We start from the raw sequence: 17,980 nt of genomic DNA on the forward strand, positions 1-17,980 counted from the left end.
AATAAGAGATGTCAAAATAAAATCTGACAAAATTAACCAGTCTCATTTAAAATTATAGATGTATTTGATCAGTACATAGCTAATAAATTCCAAGGTATTTATTCACAAAATGCTGGAGTAACTCAGCAGGTCAGGCAGCATCTCAGGAGAGAAGGAATGGGTGACGTTTCGGGTCGAGACCCTTCAGACTGATGTCAGGGGGGCGGGACAAAGGAAGGATATAGGTGGACATACCACTGGGCTGCAAGCTGCCCAGGCGAAATATGAGGTGCTGTTCCTCCAATTTCCGGTGGCCTCGCTATGGCACTGGAGGAGGCCCATGACAGAAAGGTCAGACTGGGAATGGGAGGGGGAGTTGAAATGCTCGGCCACCGGGAGATCAGTTTGGTCAATGCGGTCTGAGCGCAGGTGTTGAGCGAAGCAATCGCTGAGCCTGCGCTTGGTTTCATAAATTCCAAGAATCATTTCCTACCCCTGGCTTGTTATTCAAAATTAAGAAATTGACGTATAGAAGATATATTAATTGAAAAAATATTACTGTTGCAAATGAGAAGGCCAGAGCTTGTATACTGAGATGTACTGGTCATGGAAGTATTTGTGTGAACACCTTGCAGTTTTCTATAGTTAACCTTGTTTTTGAGTCAGAGCAATGAGCTGTCACTATTGACCATACACTCAGTCGGCTCCTTGATTAATCTGGAGTGGAAACCAACTTTGTACCTGTTCTTTTAAGATTAGCTATGACATTTTGAATGGGAGATACAATATATCACCAGGCACAAAAGTGAATAGAATTGTATAGATGTAGACAGTTTAATTTCCAGCTGGGCTCCAAGATGCAGAGGAGAATGGATAGAATAAGTATAAACAGAAAGGTAATTAGTTTTTCAACAAATGAAAAAAGTGACGTGACAATAATGTGAGTGATGTGATAGAAAAATGGTTGATTGAAAGGAAGGTATATTCTATTATATAAGGACATTTTTGAAGTCATTTACACAACTGAACTGAACATTAGGTGATATCTCTAAATTGAAAATTAGTTCTAGATTCATTAATTAATTTTGATGAATTTAGAAGAAAGCAATTCTTGAAGTAAAGAGGATCTGTTTGCACACTATTGCAATTCCTGTTCCATTTTAATGAATTAAGTAGTATGACTGAAGGCTGGCTAAATCAAGGCTTAGGGTGAAGTCATGGACCATAACATTATTTGCAGATAGAATAGAGAGGACCACAGTAAAATGATGGACCATTGTCAATGTGTGATGGAACAGGATAAGGAAAGATTCTCTTGAAGCCAGCAATTAGCAAGAGAAACAATGCATTCTTCAATTGCCCTATATTGTTGATGTAGATACATTTTTTTCTCTTTTAAGAATAAAGTTACTTTAATTACAGTGCGTAGAAATGAACTGCAGATGCTGGTATATACCGATGATGGACGCAAAGTGCTGGAGTAACTCAACGGGTCAGGCAGTATCTTTGGTGTAAAAGGAAGGGTGACATTTTGGGTCAGGACCCTTCTTCAGGAGTCTCAAGAAGGGTCCTGACCCAAAACGTCACCCATCCTTTTTCTCCGGAGATGTGTGCTTGACCCGTTGAGTTACTCCAGCACATTGTATCTATCTAGTTTAATTACAGGACTGGTATAAAGCCAGAAGGTTTATCTATATTTGAACAATGCCAGAAGATCTCTGACCAGTATAAGACATACTGATGATTGATGAATAATGATTGAAGAAATTATAATTTCCTCATGTTTTCATAGTCTGCTTGGATAGGTTTCAACCCTTCGGTATGAACATTGTCCAATTCTCCAATTTTAGGTAATTTCTACAAACACCTCTCACCCCCTCCCCTTTCTGCCCCTTCCCCTTCCCCTGACTGACGTGTCCCAGTTTCTCCCCCCCCCCCTCCCCGCAACTCCACTATATGTCCATTAATTGGCTTCACAGTTCACAGTGATGTATCCCTCTTGGGCTCACACCTTTTTCTATCCAACAATCTGCCTATCTGGGAACCTCCTCGCCTGAGGTAATCTGTTGCTGGCTGTGATTTGTCCAGCCTTTATTTTTGTGAGATACAGCGTGGAAACAGGCCCTTCGGCCCACTGAGGCAGCACCAACCAGTGATCCCTGCACATTAACACTACCCTACACACACTAGGGACAATTTTACATTTATGCAATTATATCAAGCCAATTAATCTTCAAACCTGTATGTCTTTGGAGTGTGGGAGGAAATCGATGATCTTGGAAAAAATCCACACAGGTCATGGGAAGCACTTGCAATCTCTGTGCAGACAAGCACCTGTAGTCAGGATCGAACCTAGGTCACTGGCAGTCTACCGCTACGTCATCGTGCTGTTTTTTCACTTCCAGATTTTTTCCCCCGGTCTCTCTACTAAAATCAGTTTGAAGGGTCCCAACCCGAAAAGACATCTATCCATTTTGTCCAGAGATACTGCCTAAATCATTGAGTTAATCCAGCATTTCGTGTCTATCTTTGGTATAAACCAGCATCTGAGGAAAGTTTGGAAAAATAACTTCAGCAATGAGATAGCCAAAGTATAAATGCTAAAGGCAACCAGGAAATTCAGGATAAATGTAAGCAACTTCTTGAGAGGTGAGCCAGGAACGTTGCTCTGCAGTTTTCGTAATGACCAAGGAGTGTCACTGTTGACAAGTTACAAAATTAATCAAAAACCCATGTTGAATCAGGAGAGCAATAATGGAATGAAAAATAACGATCCTTCCATTTAAAAAAATGAGCATGGCAGATCTGTTTTTCACTTTAATAACTGCAGCAGAAATTCTGGCTCTGTTGTAACATGATATTCTCAGGGCACAGCTATAGATTTGGAATAGTCTCATGTTGGTAGCTATAATAAAACAATTCTTCTCATTCCTGAAAGGAAATTGTGATGCTGTTTAGGGATTATTAACTTGGAATGTACTGATACAAAGAGGAGGCAGAGTCTAATACACAGATCTTTCAGAGGATCACCCACTGTGTTAATGTTAGTTTGATAAATCTGCTGTGAAACCTCACTTAATATCAATGGAGTGGGAACAGCTCTGAGGGGTTTCCCAAAGTGGAGTCTCTGCATTAGAGATTCAAGATGATAGATAGGCTGGATAGTTTATGGTTGTAATACAGATGCCACCGTAGGCTCCTTGTCTCTGGTGAAATAAAGAGCAGTGTGCATTAATACAGAGGAAACACTCAACGTTATAAAAGGCATGTTTAATCCATTGGCGTTCTTCTCAGAATGCACAGGAGCACACACGAGTACTTTATAGAGTTATACAGTACATCCCTTCACTCCACCACGTCTCAACTGACTATCAAGTATCTATTTACATTACTCCGTTTTTACTTTATCCACATTCATGTTAACTCCCCACAGATTCTACCACTTACATACACACTCAAGGCAATTTACAGCGGCCAAATAACCAACCAACTCGTATCTCTTTTGGGACATGGGAGGAAACCAGAGCAGCTGGAGGAAATCCATGAGGGCACAGGGAGAAATCCCACACAAACAGCACTAGAGGTCAGGAGTGAACTGTAATCATTCATTTTTTAAATGATTAATATTTTCTGCCATAATCGTTTTTTGACAGGAAAGTGGCCTCCAGTTGTTGACACTGCCTTTATGAGAAAAGTGGTTAATAGAATTCTAAAATTGCTCTTAAAATGTTTCTGGCGACTCTTAAAGTTTGTCGAATAAGAACTGGTGGAACACTGATTTCAAATATGATTGCCGATGCCTCCATTTCTATGTGATCGCAGTTCCTCTCGCTGTTTGTTGGTATTACTACACTGAGAAAAGATCACTCCCAAAACCTTATACAGAAGTCTTGTCATCTGTCGATCCAGTTTGCCTATCCCATTGTTCACCTTTCCTATCCTCTCCACCCACCTAATTAGATCTGCCCATCATACACACCCCACCCAGTTTTACCCATCACATGTGTAGGAAGGAACTGTGGATGCTGGTTTAAACCAAAGATAGACACAAAAAGCTCGAGTAACTCAGCGGGTCAGACAGCCTCTCTGGAGAAAAGGAATGGGGGATGTTTCGGGTCGAGCCCCTTCTTCAGACTGAGTCTGAACAAGGCTCTCGACCCAAAACGTCACCCATTCCTTATCTCCAGAGATGCTGCCTGACCTGCTGAGTTGCTCCAGCGTTTTGTGTCTATCCACCCATCACATACCGGCTTTCATTCTCCAGGCCCCGTATGTTGGCAATCTTTCCTGTTCGCTCTCAGTCCTAATGCAGAGACTCAACCCAAAACATGAACATACACCTTTTACCTCCATAGATGCTTCTTGACCTGCTTGGTTCTTCCAGCATTTTGTTTCTTTTCCTAGATTCTGGCACCTGGGCGGCACAATGGCACAGTAGTAGAGCTGCTGCCTCACAGTGCCAGAGACTCGGGTTTAATTGTGACTATGGGTCCTGTCTGTTGTGGAGTCTGTACATTCTCCCTGGGTTTTCTTAGGTGGGTTTTCTTGGGTGCACCAACTAGCTCCCACATTCCAAAGACGTATGGCTTTGTAGGTTAATTGGCCTCGGTAAACCCCTAGTGTGTAGGATGCGGAAGTGGGGAAAACATGGAACTAGTGTGAACAAGTGGTCGGTGTCTACTCAAGATGGGCCAAAGGGCCTGTTTCCATGCTGTATCTCTGACCTACATCAGTGGTCTTTATGTTCTTTTCACCTACTATCTCTTATTGCTTCCACCCACAGTACGGTTCATCCATTTTCAGTGGTTGTGTGCGGTTTTGGTCTCCAAACTTGAGGAAGGACATTCTTGCTATTGAGGGAGTGCAGCGTAGGTTCACAAGGTTAATTCCCGGAATGGCGGGACTGTCGTACATTGAAAGACTGGAGCGACTGGGCTTGTATACTCTGGAATTTAGAAGGATGAGAGGGGATCTTATTGAAACATATAAGATTATTAAGGGATTGGACACGCTAGAGGCAGGAAACATGTTCCCGATGTTGGGGGAGTCCCGAACCAGGAGCCACAGTTTAAGAATAAGGTGTAGGCCATTTAGAATGGAGATAAGGAAAAACTTTTTCACTCAGAGAGTTGTGAAGCTGTGGAATTCTCTGTCTCAGAAGGCAGTGGAGGCCAATTCTCTGGATGCTTTCAAGAGAGAGTTAGATAGAGCTCTTAATGATAGTGGAGTCAAGGGATATGGGGAGAAGGCAGGAACAGGGTACTGATTGTGCATGATCAGCCATGGTGGAGATGGTGGTAGATTTCCGCAGGCACAGCCAGGTCCCCCCGACACCGGTGAACATCCAGGGAATGGACATCGAGAGGGTGGATTCTTATAAGTACCTGGGTGTCTACCTCAACAATAAACTGGACTGGGCTGAAAACACCGATGCGAGACTCACTGTGATGGATGTTTCTTTTTTTTGTGTTGGTTTGTGATTGTGTGTGTTATTGCTTATTTTTATTGCTCTTATTGTTGGACTGTGGGTAACGGAATTTCGTTCAAAAGACTTGATTTTTTGGATGACAATAAAGGTTATTCTGATTATTCTGATTCTGATTATTATACAGAAAGGACCAGAGCAGACTTTATCTGCTAAAGAGACTCAGGTCCTTTGGAGTGCAGGAGGCACTACTAAGGACCTTCTACAACACGGTGGTTGCATCGGCCATTTTCTACGGAGTGGTCTGCTGGAGCAGCAGCATCTCAGGGAAGAGACTCGACAAGCTGGTAAGGAAGGCCAGCTCTGTCCTGGGTTGCCCCCTCGACTCAGTGCAGGTGGTGGGAGAGAGGAGGATGATGGCAAAGCTAACATCGCTGCTGGACAACGACACCCACCCCATGCAGGATACTGTCACTGCACTGAGTAGCTCCTTCAGCGACAGACTCCTTCACCCCAAGTGCGTGAAGGAGAGATATAGGAGGTCCTTCCTTCCCGCTGTTGTGAGACTGCACAACCAGCACTGCTCCCAGCAGACGGGTCACCAATAACAGCTAAGAACACACAGAAAACTGATGACAATTTATAATGAATGATCTCTTGCTCTCTTGCTATCCACTTTGCTGCTGAAACACTGTAAATTTTCCCAGTGTGGGACGAATAAAGGAGTATAATAATTATTCATTGATCACGGTGAATGGCGGTGCTGGCTCGAAGGGCCAAATGGCCTACTCCTGCACCTGTTGTCTATTGTCTATTGCCCATTGTTAGTCATTAATACATTAACATTGTGTGTTCCAGCAGATATCTTACATAACATTGTACATGTCAAGGAAAGATTGACATTTGGTGCTTTTAGGATTTTTTGACCTTGCCAATGGGGTTGAGCTTTTCACAGATGAGCCGGAGACTGGTTGCATTACCCCCAGACAGAAATAATCAACTTTTTCGTACACATGGACACAGACGCATTCACCGACCGTTCTGGAGCTCAACACACTGCTCATGAAGCCATCTAAACATTTCATCAAGAATTCAGAGATTTTCCTCCTCTGTGTTAAACGTGGTTATAATGTCATTTCGATTCGATAAATAGAGTTGGACTCCCAATAAAATCTTGTGCGTGGAGCCTATTTTGATGTCTGATATTTTGAGCTAGAATATGGCTGCTTAGTAAAGTTCCTTAAGCATGTGTGTATTATTCCATAGTGCTGGCCATCTTTGTGCTTCATTGTACATACAGTATACATGTGGCAGGTTCAACTTGGTGACCACTTTGACGTCTGTGGATCTAGCAAATAGATCATGTGTTGCAGGCAATGGATATTGTTCATTGTCCATGTTTGTATTGTACTGTACTGGCAGCTTGTATAAATATATCAGTATCATTTTTTTCCCGCTGCCCTGCCCTTTATGCTAAGCTTCCTCATGTGATGCAGCCCTGCCTTTGCCACGGCCTTTTGCTCAAGTTGTTGCGTTAAATACTAATATTATGCACAGGCTGCAATTCATAAACATATTTGGAAGCCATCTCCATCAATAAGACAATTTTGCATGTACACTCAAACATTTAAATAATTTAGATTGGAACTTTCTTTTAGTTTAGAGATACAGCATGGAAACAGGCCCTTTGGCTCACCGAGTCCACGTCAGCCATCAACCGTCAACCTGTTCACACTGGCTCTACATTATTCCACTTCTGCATCCACTCCCTACACACTAAAGACAATTTCCAGAGGCTAATTAACCGACAAACCGTCTATGGGATGTGGGAGGAAACGAGCACCCGGAGGAAACCCAAGCGATCACAGGGAGAATATGCAAACTCCACACAGACAGCACCCGTGCTCAGGATTGAATATGGATCTCCGGTCCTGTGAGGCAACAGCTCTACCAGCTGCTCCACTGTTTGTTCTCCACACACAAATTTGTTTTTTTAAGCAACCATTTCAGGAAGGTGGCAACTTTACATCTTTGAGATGCACTGTTCAACACAACTGTGTGATCACTGATGGTCTTGCCTGACCTTTGGTTAATCTTCCTAATTTGTAACTTTCTAGGTAGACACAAAATGCTGGAGTAACTCAGCAGGACAGGCGGCATCTCTAGAGAGAAGGAATGGGTGACGTTTCGGGTCGAGACCCTTCAGACTCACTCTTGTAACTTTCTAGTTCCCCCAAAGATGCTTTGCAGAAAAAGTAATTTATCTGTAACCTTTTCAAATGAGACATCTTTTGTGTTGCGTGGTGCCAGGAGCTTGCCAAGATTGACATATGTTTCCATGCCTCGCCAGTTACACTGCTTTTGTTGTTCTCATGCAACTTAGTTATAAACAGCACACGTTTGACAATTTTCTTTGGCCAAAAGGATAACCCCATCTGTTCTACATGAGAGCTTTATTTTCTTTAAAGGCTGGTGGACATTCATTTCAATGCTCACTAAACTATAATTTCTCTATCTTTTAAGACAAGTTAGAGGAATTTATACCTGAAAAACTCAGAGGCAGAAAAACCCACCTCATGTATTGATTAGATAACACTCAAATTAAACTTTGGGGAGTAATTAGAATCTTGATCCATTCATCGTTAAGACTCGGCACCAATAATATATATTAAAATATTTCTCATGTTCGATTGAGCTTCAGATCATTCAGTTCCCCTTGATCTCCATCAGTTTCTTTTGCCTTAAATTCAAAACATCTATTCGACCATGCGTGTATATGTTTATACGTTGTACATTAGCTGCACAGGATATGTTGTAATAGATCCGCATGCACAGGAAACACCTGTGCTTTACTTCAAACACGCACAAACATCTGTGGAATTAAGACACGGGCCAAAACTACAATTCCTATGATCCTTTGCTGGTTCAAAACAGCATAGTTTCTTGATTTTGAATATGTGTGATTATAATTTGCTCATGAATGTAAATTGCCCAAATTGTAGCTCTCTCGATGTTATTTCCATTGATAAGCTGAGAAGTTTCCTGTTGATAACCCATTCAGTAGTTATCTCTCAATCTTCTCATAGCTAGATGTCCCCGAATGAAGAATAAAATATGAACTGCTGGAAGAACTCAGCTGGTCAGGCAGCATCACTGGAGGGAAATGGACAGACGATGTACTAGATTGGAAGATAGACACAAAAAGTTGGAGCAACTCAGCGGGTCAGACAGCATCTCTGGAGAAAAGGAATAGGTGACTGAAGAAGGGTCTTGACCCAACCCGAAACATCACCTGCTCTGTTTCTCCAGAGATGCTGCCTGTCCCACTGAGTTACTCCAGTTTTTTGTGTCTATCTTTGGTTTAAATAGCATCTGCAGTTCCTTCCTACATGTTCTAGGTTGGGATCATTCTCCATAATTGGAGTAGCTGGTAGAAAGAGGTGAGGTAAAGTGAGGCAAGAGCTGGCAAGTGATAGTTGGACCCAGATAGGGAAGGGTGATTGGTAGTTGAGGCAATATTTCAAACCAGTGTGTTTGGAATCTTGAGATAAATGTTGGGGCATCAGTTTAAAAACACATCCAAAAAGTCAGGACCATCAGCCTTATGTCAGAATTGCCCTAAATGTTGTTGCTCTAATCTTTGGAGTAGGGCTTGAATATGCAAAGGTCTGATTCAAAGTGAAGAGAGCTTCCATCAAGCAATGTCGGCCACAAGATTTAAGTCTTGTGAATAAATCTAAAGGCATGGATTGAGCTACTCAAAGCTCAACCTCTCTTTTTGGATAGTGTTTATTGCTTGTTGAAAGGAGAAAATGTGTAAACAACACGCATTTGGTGCATTTGTTTTCATTTCTCGGGATAAGATCTGCCTTCACTCCTCAGGAGTATTACCATTCCCACTAGCTGGATTACCTTGATTGAGCTACACAAAGTTGCAGGCATGTAATGGCAAACTGCCATTAATTGTTGCTATTTCTTACCATCCAGGTCTCCAAACCTTACCAGCCTCTTTCACCTTCCTCTGGTATGACCATCTCATCCTTGTTTCAGGAGATTGGGAGATGGATAGGGTGAGAGAGAGAAAGAGTACAAACATCTCTGAGCTGAAAAAATGGAAAGAATTCAGCCAAAATATGCTTAAATACTGATCTCCCTTTTAAAAAGAAGCTCTTAAAGAATTGTAAAAGTCCTTTCACAATTCCAGAATGAACCAAACTGCTTTAAGACTGAATAAAATACCTATTAAAAATTGATCACTGTTTTAACACTGGACATGCAGCAGTTAATTTGTGCATGGTCCATTGTTTCTGAAATGTTGATTGAAGGGTAAATATCATTCAGAAAGCTGGAGGAGGTACATCCTTCAGACTTGTTAAAGATTATATCTTGGAATCTTTTACCTTCCCCTGTGAAAGGCGACCAGAACTTGGATTAATGCCTCACACGGGCAACATCTCGAGTAGATGGAGTATTTTTTCATTGTTTTTTTTCTCCAAACTGAAATGGCACGACCTCTGATCATGTGTTTGAAATTACAGTATGTCATTCAAGTTCCAAATGTGGCAACTTAACTCAGTGATCTTTATTCAGACTAGCCCTGGAAAATTTAGTGGCCTCAATTCATTCCCATTTGTTGGAATGGAGCCCGGTTTCATCATTGTGTTCCTTTTTTCCCTACCAAACATCCCTGTCCATTAATTTGGTCAGGCACACATCTTCCCCCGACGTGAAATCTACTGATCTACAATTATAAAGAAAAAGAAAGCAAAATATATTATCTTAATTACAAAACATGACTCGTATCATTATTTACAAGTCAAAGTAAGAGTTTGCTGCCATCTGTTACGACCTGCAGACTTGCCTTTCAATGGCTTATGTAATTGGAAACAATTTGAATTTGCTCTGCATAGAGATTAAGACTAATTAAATACTCATGATGTGTCTTGTATAATTTTTCCCCTAGGGTAATTAAATAATCATTGATATTCTTTTGTCTTTGATGTCTGTAAATGGAATTGCAAATTTCTATTGCACTCCAACACTGCTATTTTTGTATATTGCTCATGTACTTCTTTCAAGCACTGTTGGATAGATGAATCTGTGCTCTGTGAGCTGATTGAAAAACAATGTCAGAAACACCATTTTCAGTTTAATACCGTATTAAATACAAGTGTTAGACATGGGACACATAGCTTTGTCCATCACACGTTTAAAGCAAATAAATGACATTAGTGCTATAAAATGGCAACTATTCAGAAGTGCTTAGTTTTCAAGTGCGCCAAATGTCCATTTATAAAATAAATCCTGTGTATTTGGTCCCCTTGGTATGTTGAATAGGTACCGGTAGTTAGGACAATGAACATTAGATATTATGTACACTTAAGCTTTACAGAGTTGAAACACCACATAGCTGTTATGTTGATCTATATTAGCTCTTATGTTGAGCTCAGTCCATGATATGGTTTGTGCATCTCAAGTATCCACTGCCAGAAGCTCCTAAAAGGCTAATGGTTCCCTTTGAGAATAGATTGGATGAAGCTTTGGCTTGCAAAGCATAGAACCAGAAGAGCAGCATTTTGTAGACGTTGCTTTGGGGTACCTCCAGAGGTAACTGTTACATTGATAATTGCACTCATAACTTTCAATCTAAGTCACTAATAGAGAAGCTTCACTAAGAGAGCTAAAGTTACTTGATCTCTACCACATCTGGGATGAGCTGATAAGGTGATTTGCTTGACAATAAAAAAAGCTATTTACATGTGCTAACTTCTCTGCTGTATTTCACTCTATATCTCAATAGCTCTTCATCTGGCTGCGGTGTGACATCACACAAGAACACAATCCAACACCTTGTATTATTCACCTCATGAAGTACACAGATTGTCCAATTTTCACTCTCCATCACAGTGAGTTGATTGTGGTGCCCACAAAAAACAATAATGGCAAATGCCAAGAAATATATATAAGGTGGCTACCTCTGGTATGTTGGCTCATACATACACATCTTGTTATAAACCTTATTTTAATAGATATCAAGCTTCATTCCTTTAATGAGAAAACTGCATATAACAAACATGTCCAAACTTTGGGTGTCTGCTATGGAGACAAGCTGACACTATAATTATGCATAAGAAAATAACTGCAGATGCTGGTACAAATCGATTTATTCACAAAATGCTGGAGTAACTCAGCAGGTCAGGCAGCATCTCGGGAGAGAAGGAATGGGTGACGTTTCGGGTCGAGACCCTTCTTCAGACTGATGTCGGGGGTGGGACAAAGGAAGCATATAGGTGGAGACAGGAAGATAGAGGGAGATCTGGGAAGGAGGAGGGGAAGGGAGGGACAGAGGAGCTATCTGAAGTTGGAGAAGTCGACATTCATACCACCGGGCTGCAAACTGCCCAGGCGAAATATGAGCTGCTGCTCCTCCAATTTCCGGCGGGCCTCACTATGGCACTGGAGGAGGCCCATGACAGAGAGGTCAGACTGGGAATGGGAGGGGGAGTTAAAGTGCTGGGCCACCGGGAGATCAGTTGCGTTAATGCGGACCGAGCGCATTTATAATTATGCAATTGCCTGTATGATATTAAATCTTGATGTACAGAGGAAGAGTAATAGGTTCACTCCTAAAGTTATCGTTAAAGTTATCCTTCGCTTTGGAATGTATGAATCAGCAAATAATGATCCAGCTCGTCCAATCGGCTTTAAAATTTATTCTAAAGGAAAGGAAAATCCCGAGATTCTACATGGGAAAGAATGCATCAAGTAAAAGAATACCTGAAAGACAGCATGAACCATTTTTTGGGGAAGAACCACAAAAGAAGGGGAGATGTTAAATGAACACTTCTCATCTGGTTTTACTGAGGGGAAGATTACGGACGCAACAGAATTAGGGCACAGGAGTTGTGATAGAGTCGTAGTCATACTGCAAGAAAACATTCGGCCCAATTTGCCCACGTCGACAAAGATGCCCCATCTACGCTAGTCCCACTTGCCCGCATTTGGTCCATATCCCTCTACAATATACAATACAATACAATATATCTTTATTGTCATTGTACAGGGGTACAACGAGATTGGGAGACCCTCCCTATCCATCTACCCATCTAAATGTCTTTAAAATGTTGTTATGTTACCTGTCTCAACTATCTCCACTGGCAGCTCCTTACAGGTCCCCACAGCCATCTGTGCGAAAAAAAGTTGCCCCTCAGATTCCTATTAAACCTTTCCCCTCTCGCGGCATCTCAAGGTGGAGTCGCACCCCAGACACTCCTTCGTCTCCCCTCTCCCATCAGGCAAGAGGTACAGATGTGTGAAACCGCATACTTTCAGTTTCAAGAACAGTTTCTTCCCAGCTGTTATCAGGCAACTGACCCATTCTGTCACCAATTAGAGAGTAGTCCTGAGGTACCATCTATCTCATTGGAGACCCTCAACGATCTTTAATAGGACTTTATTGGACTTTATCTTGCACTAAACTTTATTCCCTTTATCCTGTACACTGTGGATACACTGCTTGATTGTAATTATAGTCTTTTCGCTGACTGGGTAGCACGCAACAAAAAGCTTCACACTGTACCTCGGTACAGGTGACAGTAAACTAAACTAAACTAAACTAAAACTAAACTGAAGACTTCCCAAAATGGACACCTCACACTTATCTACATTAAACTCCATTAACTATTCCACAGCCCACTTGCCCAACTGATAAAGATCCTGCTGTAATTTTTCATAACCATCTTCGCTTTCTCTGATACCACCCACTTTAGTGTCAACTACAAACTTACTAATCATGCCTTGTAGTTCTCATCCAAATCCTTGATATAAACCACAAATAACAAAGGGCCCAGCATTGATCCCTGAGACCTTCCACCAGTCAATTGGGGCATAGGAGAAGTCCATTTATATATCTATGGTCCATTTATATATATCATTCTTTGTGCGCAGAAGTCAGCGGAAATGTCCGTGGCGACAGACACTTTCCAGGTGGCTGCGGAGAAGCCGGACAGTGAAGCCTGCCTGGGTCGGTGGCAGTGGAGCCTCGCGGCGGTGGAGTAGCCTTGCGGTGTAGCGGTCGATGTTTCCTTCTCTCCAGAGTCGCAGCCTGTCCCGCTGAGTTACACCAGCATTTTGTGTCTATCTTCGGTTTAAGCCAGCAGCTGCAGTTCCTTCCTACACATGTGTGTAGTCAGTTTGTGTGTGGGAAATCATGTCTCACAAATCTGATAAGAGTTTTTGAAGAGGTCATCAAGAAGATTGATGAGAGCAGGGCAATAGACATTCCCTAAATGGACATTGTCTTTTTTGTCTATAAGGCCTTTGGTAAGGTCCCATATGGTACACTTGTCTGGAGAGTTAGATTACATGGAATCGAAGATAAACTAGATAATTCAATTCAAAATTGGCTTGTAGGAAGAATTCCTACAAAGGTTGTTGTGGAGGATGGTTTTTCTAATTGGATGACTGTGACCAGGGAATTGCTGAGGGAGTCGGCTCTGGTCTTCCACAGTTTGTTATATACATTAACAATATGGATGACAATGCAGTTAGCATATTGTACGGATGACACCAAAATAGGTGGCATAGTATCCAGTGAGGAAGGTTATCCTGTGGAATTGAACTCTGACAAGTGTCAGGTGTTGCACTTTGGTATGTCTAACCAAGGCAAGTGATGCAGAACAGAGAGGTGTGGGAGTACACATGCATGGTTCCTTAAAAGTTGTGATTTAGGTGGACAGTGTGGTGAAGAAAGCATTTACATTCGTTGGGAAGGGTATTGGTGCAAACATTGTCTCATTATGCAGCTGTGCAAGTTGTTGGTGAAACTACACTTGCAGTATTGTGTCCTGTTCTGGTAGCCTGATGGAGGAAAGATGCCATTAAGTTGGAATGGTGCAGACGACATTCACTAGGATATTACCAGGACTTATAGGCTTGAGTTAGAGGGAGAGACTAGATAGGCCAGAACATATTTCCTTGGAGCGTAGATCACTGAGAGGTGACCTTATTGAGATGTAAATGATCATGAGGGGCAGGGATTAAGTGAATGCTCACGATTTTTCACTCAGGATAGAGGATTCTAAAACCAGGTACAGACTTAAATTGAGAGGGAAGAGGTTTAAGCGGGAGTTACTTTATACTTAGAAGGTAGTCCATGTCTGGAGGAACTGCCAGAGGAAGATATAGAAGCTGATACAATTATTGACAGGAAGGGTTTAGAGGGCCATGGGCCAAACACAGGCAAATGGCCCAATATGCCCACTTGCTCAATGTGGGCAGGATAGATCGAAGGGTCTGTCACTGTGCAACAGAGACTGTGCCTCATTACTCAGAAAGTCTAGTATGTAGCTTTTAAAATACCCGTCACCACTCAGTCTCTTGACATTTTCTATGACTGTTCAAGTAACCCGCCCACTTCTTCCTTTTTTAATGCAAAATCTTTGAGTTTTGGTTATAGCAGAAGTCAGACAGATGGTATGTCATGCAAATTACACTGAAAATGGCAGCAGAAATAGATCACAGACCCAAAAAGGAAAGCAACAAACAGCACCTTTTTATGGTCTCGTGTGCTTCAATTTCAGTCACATGGTTTATTACAATATAAATGTACAAAACAACGGAGTCTAAAGTGCACTGAAATTAATCCTGCTGACCTGTTTATGACAACTTGGATTTAAAATACACATCTTGGGGATTTAAAATAGACATCAAACCTGAAATCATAGTCATGGAGTGATACAGGGTTGAAACAGGTCCTTTGGCCCAACTTGCCCACACTGGCCAACATGTCTCAGCTACACTAGTCCCACCTGCCTGTGTTTTGCCCATATCTCTCCAAACCTGTCCTATCCATGTACCTGTCTAACTGTTTCTTAAACGTTGCGATAGTCCCTGCCGCAATTACCTCCTCTGACAGCTAATTCCATACACCCACCACTCTTTGTGTGAAAATGTTACCCCTCAGATTCCTATTAAATATTTTCTCCTTCACCTTAAACCTATGTCCTCCGGTCCTCGATTCACTTACTCTGGGCAAGAGACTCTGTTCACCCCTCACCCTACAGCTCAAGCTCTATATTCCTGGCAAGGGCGGCACGGTGGCGCAGCGGTAGAGTTGCTGCCTTACACCACCAGAGACCCGGGTTCCATCCTAACCACGGGTGCTGTCTGTGTGGAGATTGTACCTTCTCCCCGTGACGTGCGTGGGTTTTCTTCGAGTCTTCGGTTTCCTCCCACACTCCAAAGGCGTACAGGTTTGTAGTTTAATTGGCTTGGTATAAATTTAAATTGTCCCTAGTGTGTAGGACAGTGTTAATGTGCGGGGATCGCTGGTCGGCAAGGACTCGGTGGGCCGAAGGGCCTGTTTCTGTGCTGTATGTCCAAACTAAACTAAACATCCTCATAAATCCTTTGGTTTCTGGATCAATCCATAAAATGCACAAATTGAACTGAGACTTATAAGGTATTTGAAAAGTAACAATTTCATGCTTTTTTATGGTTGTAAGAATTTACCTTGAATGACCAGCTATCTTTTCTTAAGGTTGTTTTATTGGCAGATTCAATTATATTTGTTGTTAAATCAGTAACTATTGTGAGAGCCATAGATAAGGTAGACAGGGTGGAATATGATGCCAAGTTAAAGTAATCCCATCTGCCTGTATGTGATCCATATCTCTCCATATCCATGTGCTTATCCAAAAGCCTCCCAATGGCCACCATTGTATCAGCCTCCACCACCATTCCTGGCAGCATGTATCAAGCATCCACCACAGGCAACAATGACTTTGTCCTATGCAGAACAGGTCCATGCAGGTTCAGACAATTGAATAAGTGCTTCTCCTTGTCCGTGGTGTGATCTTTCAATTATGAAAACTGTCAGAATGTTATTGTTTATAGCTTGAGGAATAGTAACAAAAGGAGATTTTGTATCATTTATAAAGGAGGTTGGTAATACTTAACCTGGAGTGCTTTGTATATTTGTTTTATTCCTGTTTATTAAGGATGTAAATGCATTTGCTGCCACTCAGAGATTTTACAATACAAAATATTTGAAATGGGCAAGTTTTCTTATGATAAAGGGATAGAGTGCCTTGCCATGGATCAGCTGGGCACAAGGATGCTGCAATCTTGAGCAGAAAATATAAATTGCTGGAATAACTCTGTGAGTTAGGCAGCATCCCAGGAGGATATGGTTAGCCGATGTTTCAGGTTAGGACCCTTCTTCTGAAGAAGAAATGTCACTTATCCATGTCTTCCAGAGATGCTGTGTTACTCCAGCACTTTATATAATCTGCTCTGTATCAGCTGGAGTTTTGATGAGTAAGAGGGATCCAGACTGAAACATATAGAATCCTGACGATTTTTGACAAGGTGGATGTGTGGAAGATATTTCCTCTTGCAGCAGAATAGTAATTCACTATTTCACCATAAGCAGTCACCGATTTAAAAGGGAAATAAGATGTAATTTTTCTTTCAGAAGGCAGTGAGACTTTGAAATCCCTTTCTTCATTGGCCAGGGGTTTTAACATGGGAGGACAGGATTGGGGAGGGAGGTTACAATCAGATCAGCCGTGATCTTATTAAAATAGCAGAGCAGTATTGGATGAGAGGCCTCCCCTGCTCCTAATTAGTATATTTATTTTTTCGTATGTCGAAGGTTGCTTATTAAGCTACTTACCATATATACTAAATCTGCTCTGATCAAGGTCTTATGCATTTCTCCATAGCATTAAAGAAAATAAACTACATCAGGCAACTAATAATGTCTCTCTGCAAAGAGAACTGCCTATGCCTTCACAATTTGACGCCACATTTCACATATTCTATGTAGCTGAACTGTAAAGATTATCCATAAGACCTCTATCAATGTACTCATAAATCTATGCATTTTCAAAGTAGATTAAGACTAAATTAGATTATGGATATTATTAAATAGTGGAAAAGGTTGTCTAAAGAGCTTACCTATAATATTTTAGTGAAAACGATTCAGTGATCTTGACAAATGGTGTATTTTTTTTTGGTATTTAGAGAGTAAGTTTGATTTTCCAATGTACATTTCCATACAACAGGGATCTTGTTGTTTGAAATATTGTGGTACTGCCTTTTCAGATTACTGATCTAGTCTTGAAGCTTCAATTGATCCTTATATCAATTTACTACTGGTTATAATTATAAACCATATTAGGGTCCTATGCTTTTCAGATTAATTTCCCATTCTTAAAACCACGTTCCTTCAGTATCAAATGACAAATGAAGATCTTGAATTTCTTCCAGTGTTAATTATTTGGAATTTATGCAGAATGGTTTGATGAGCTGTTATATTGAAGAACATTATTATGACCACTGCAGCTGAAAAATTATTTAGATTAGGTGCTAGGAAACTGTAGAACATAGTTATTGTTTGTTAATTCTGCAGAACGGCATATTTCTATAAAGTTAATTGAGTCGCAGTTGAAAATATTGTACTTGATCTTTGAGACGACCATTAATTACAATAAACAATCTGATATGCTATGCCATGGTATGTCATTTATTTCAACAGAAATGGTGTCTAGACAAAAATCTTTTAACACTAGC

The 17,980-nt window shown here is 41.3% G+C and overlaps 1 protein-coding gene across 3 annotated transcripts in view; it reads left to right on the top strand.

Annotated features, from left to right (window-relative positions):
* LOC144593702 (uncharacterized) overlaps positions 1 to 8,653 on the top strand; it is a 52,801-nt gene extending 44,148 nt beyond the window's left edge. For all 3 annotated transcript variants that reach the window (XM_078399660.1, XM_078399662.1, XM_078399661.1), the window contains one exon: positions 5,592 to 8,653. In XM_078399660.1, coding sequence (XP_078255786.1) covers positions 5,592 to 6,012 — 421 coding nt within the window. In that variant the 3' untranslated portion in view covers positions 6,013 to 8,653. The remainder of the gene's footprint in view (positions 1 to 5,591) is intronic.
* Positions 8,654 to 17,980: the final 9,327 nt, after the last annotated feature.

This window comes from Rhinoraja longicauda, chromosome 5 (genome assembly GCF_053455715.1).
Source record: "Rhinoraja longicauda isolate Sanriku21f chromosome 5, sRhiLon1.1, whole genome shotgun sequence".
NCBI classification, from domain to species: domain Eukaryota; kingdom Metazoa; phylum Chordata; class Chondrichthyes; order Rajiformes; family Arhynchobatidae; genus Rhinoraja; species Rhinoraja longicauda.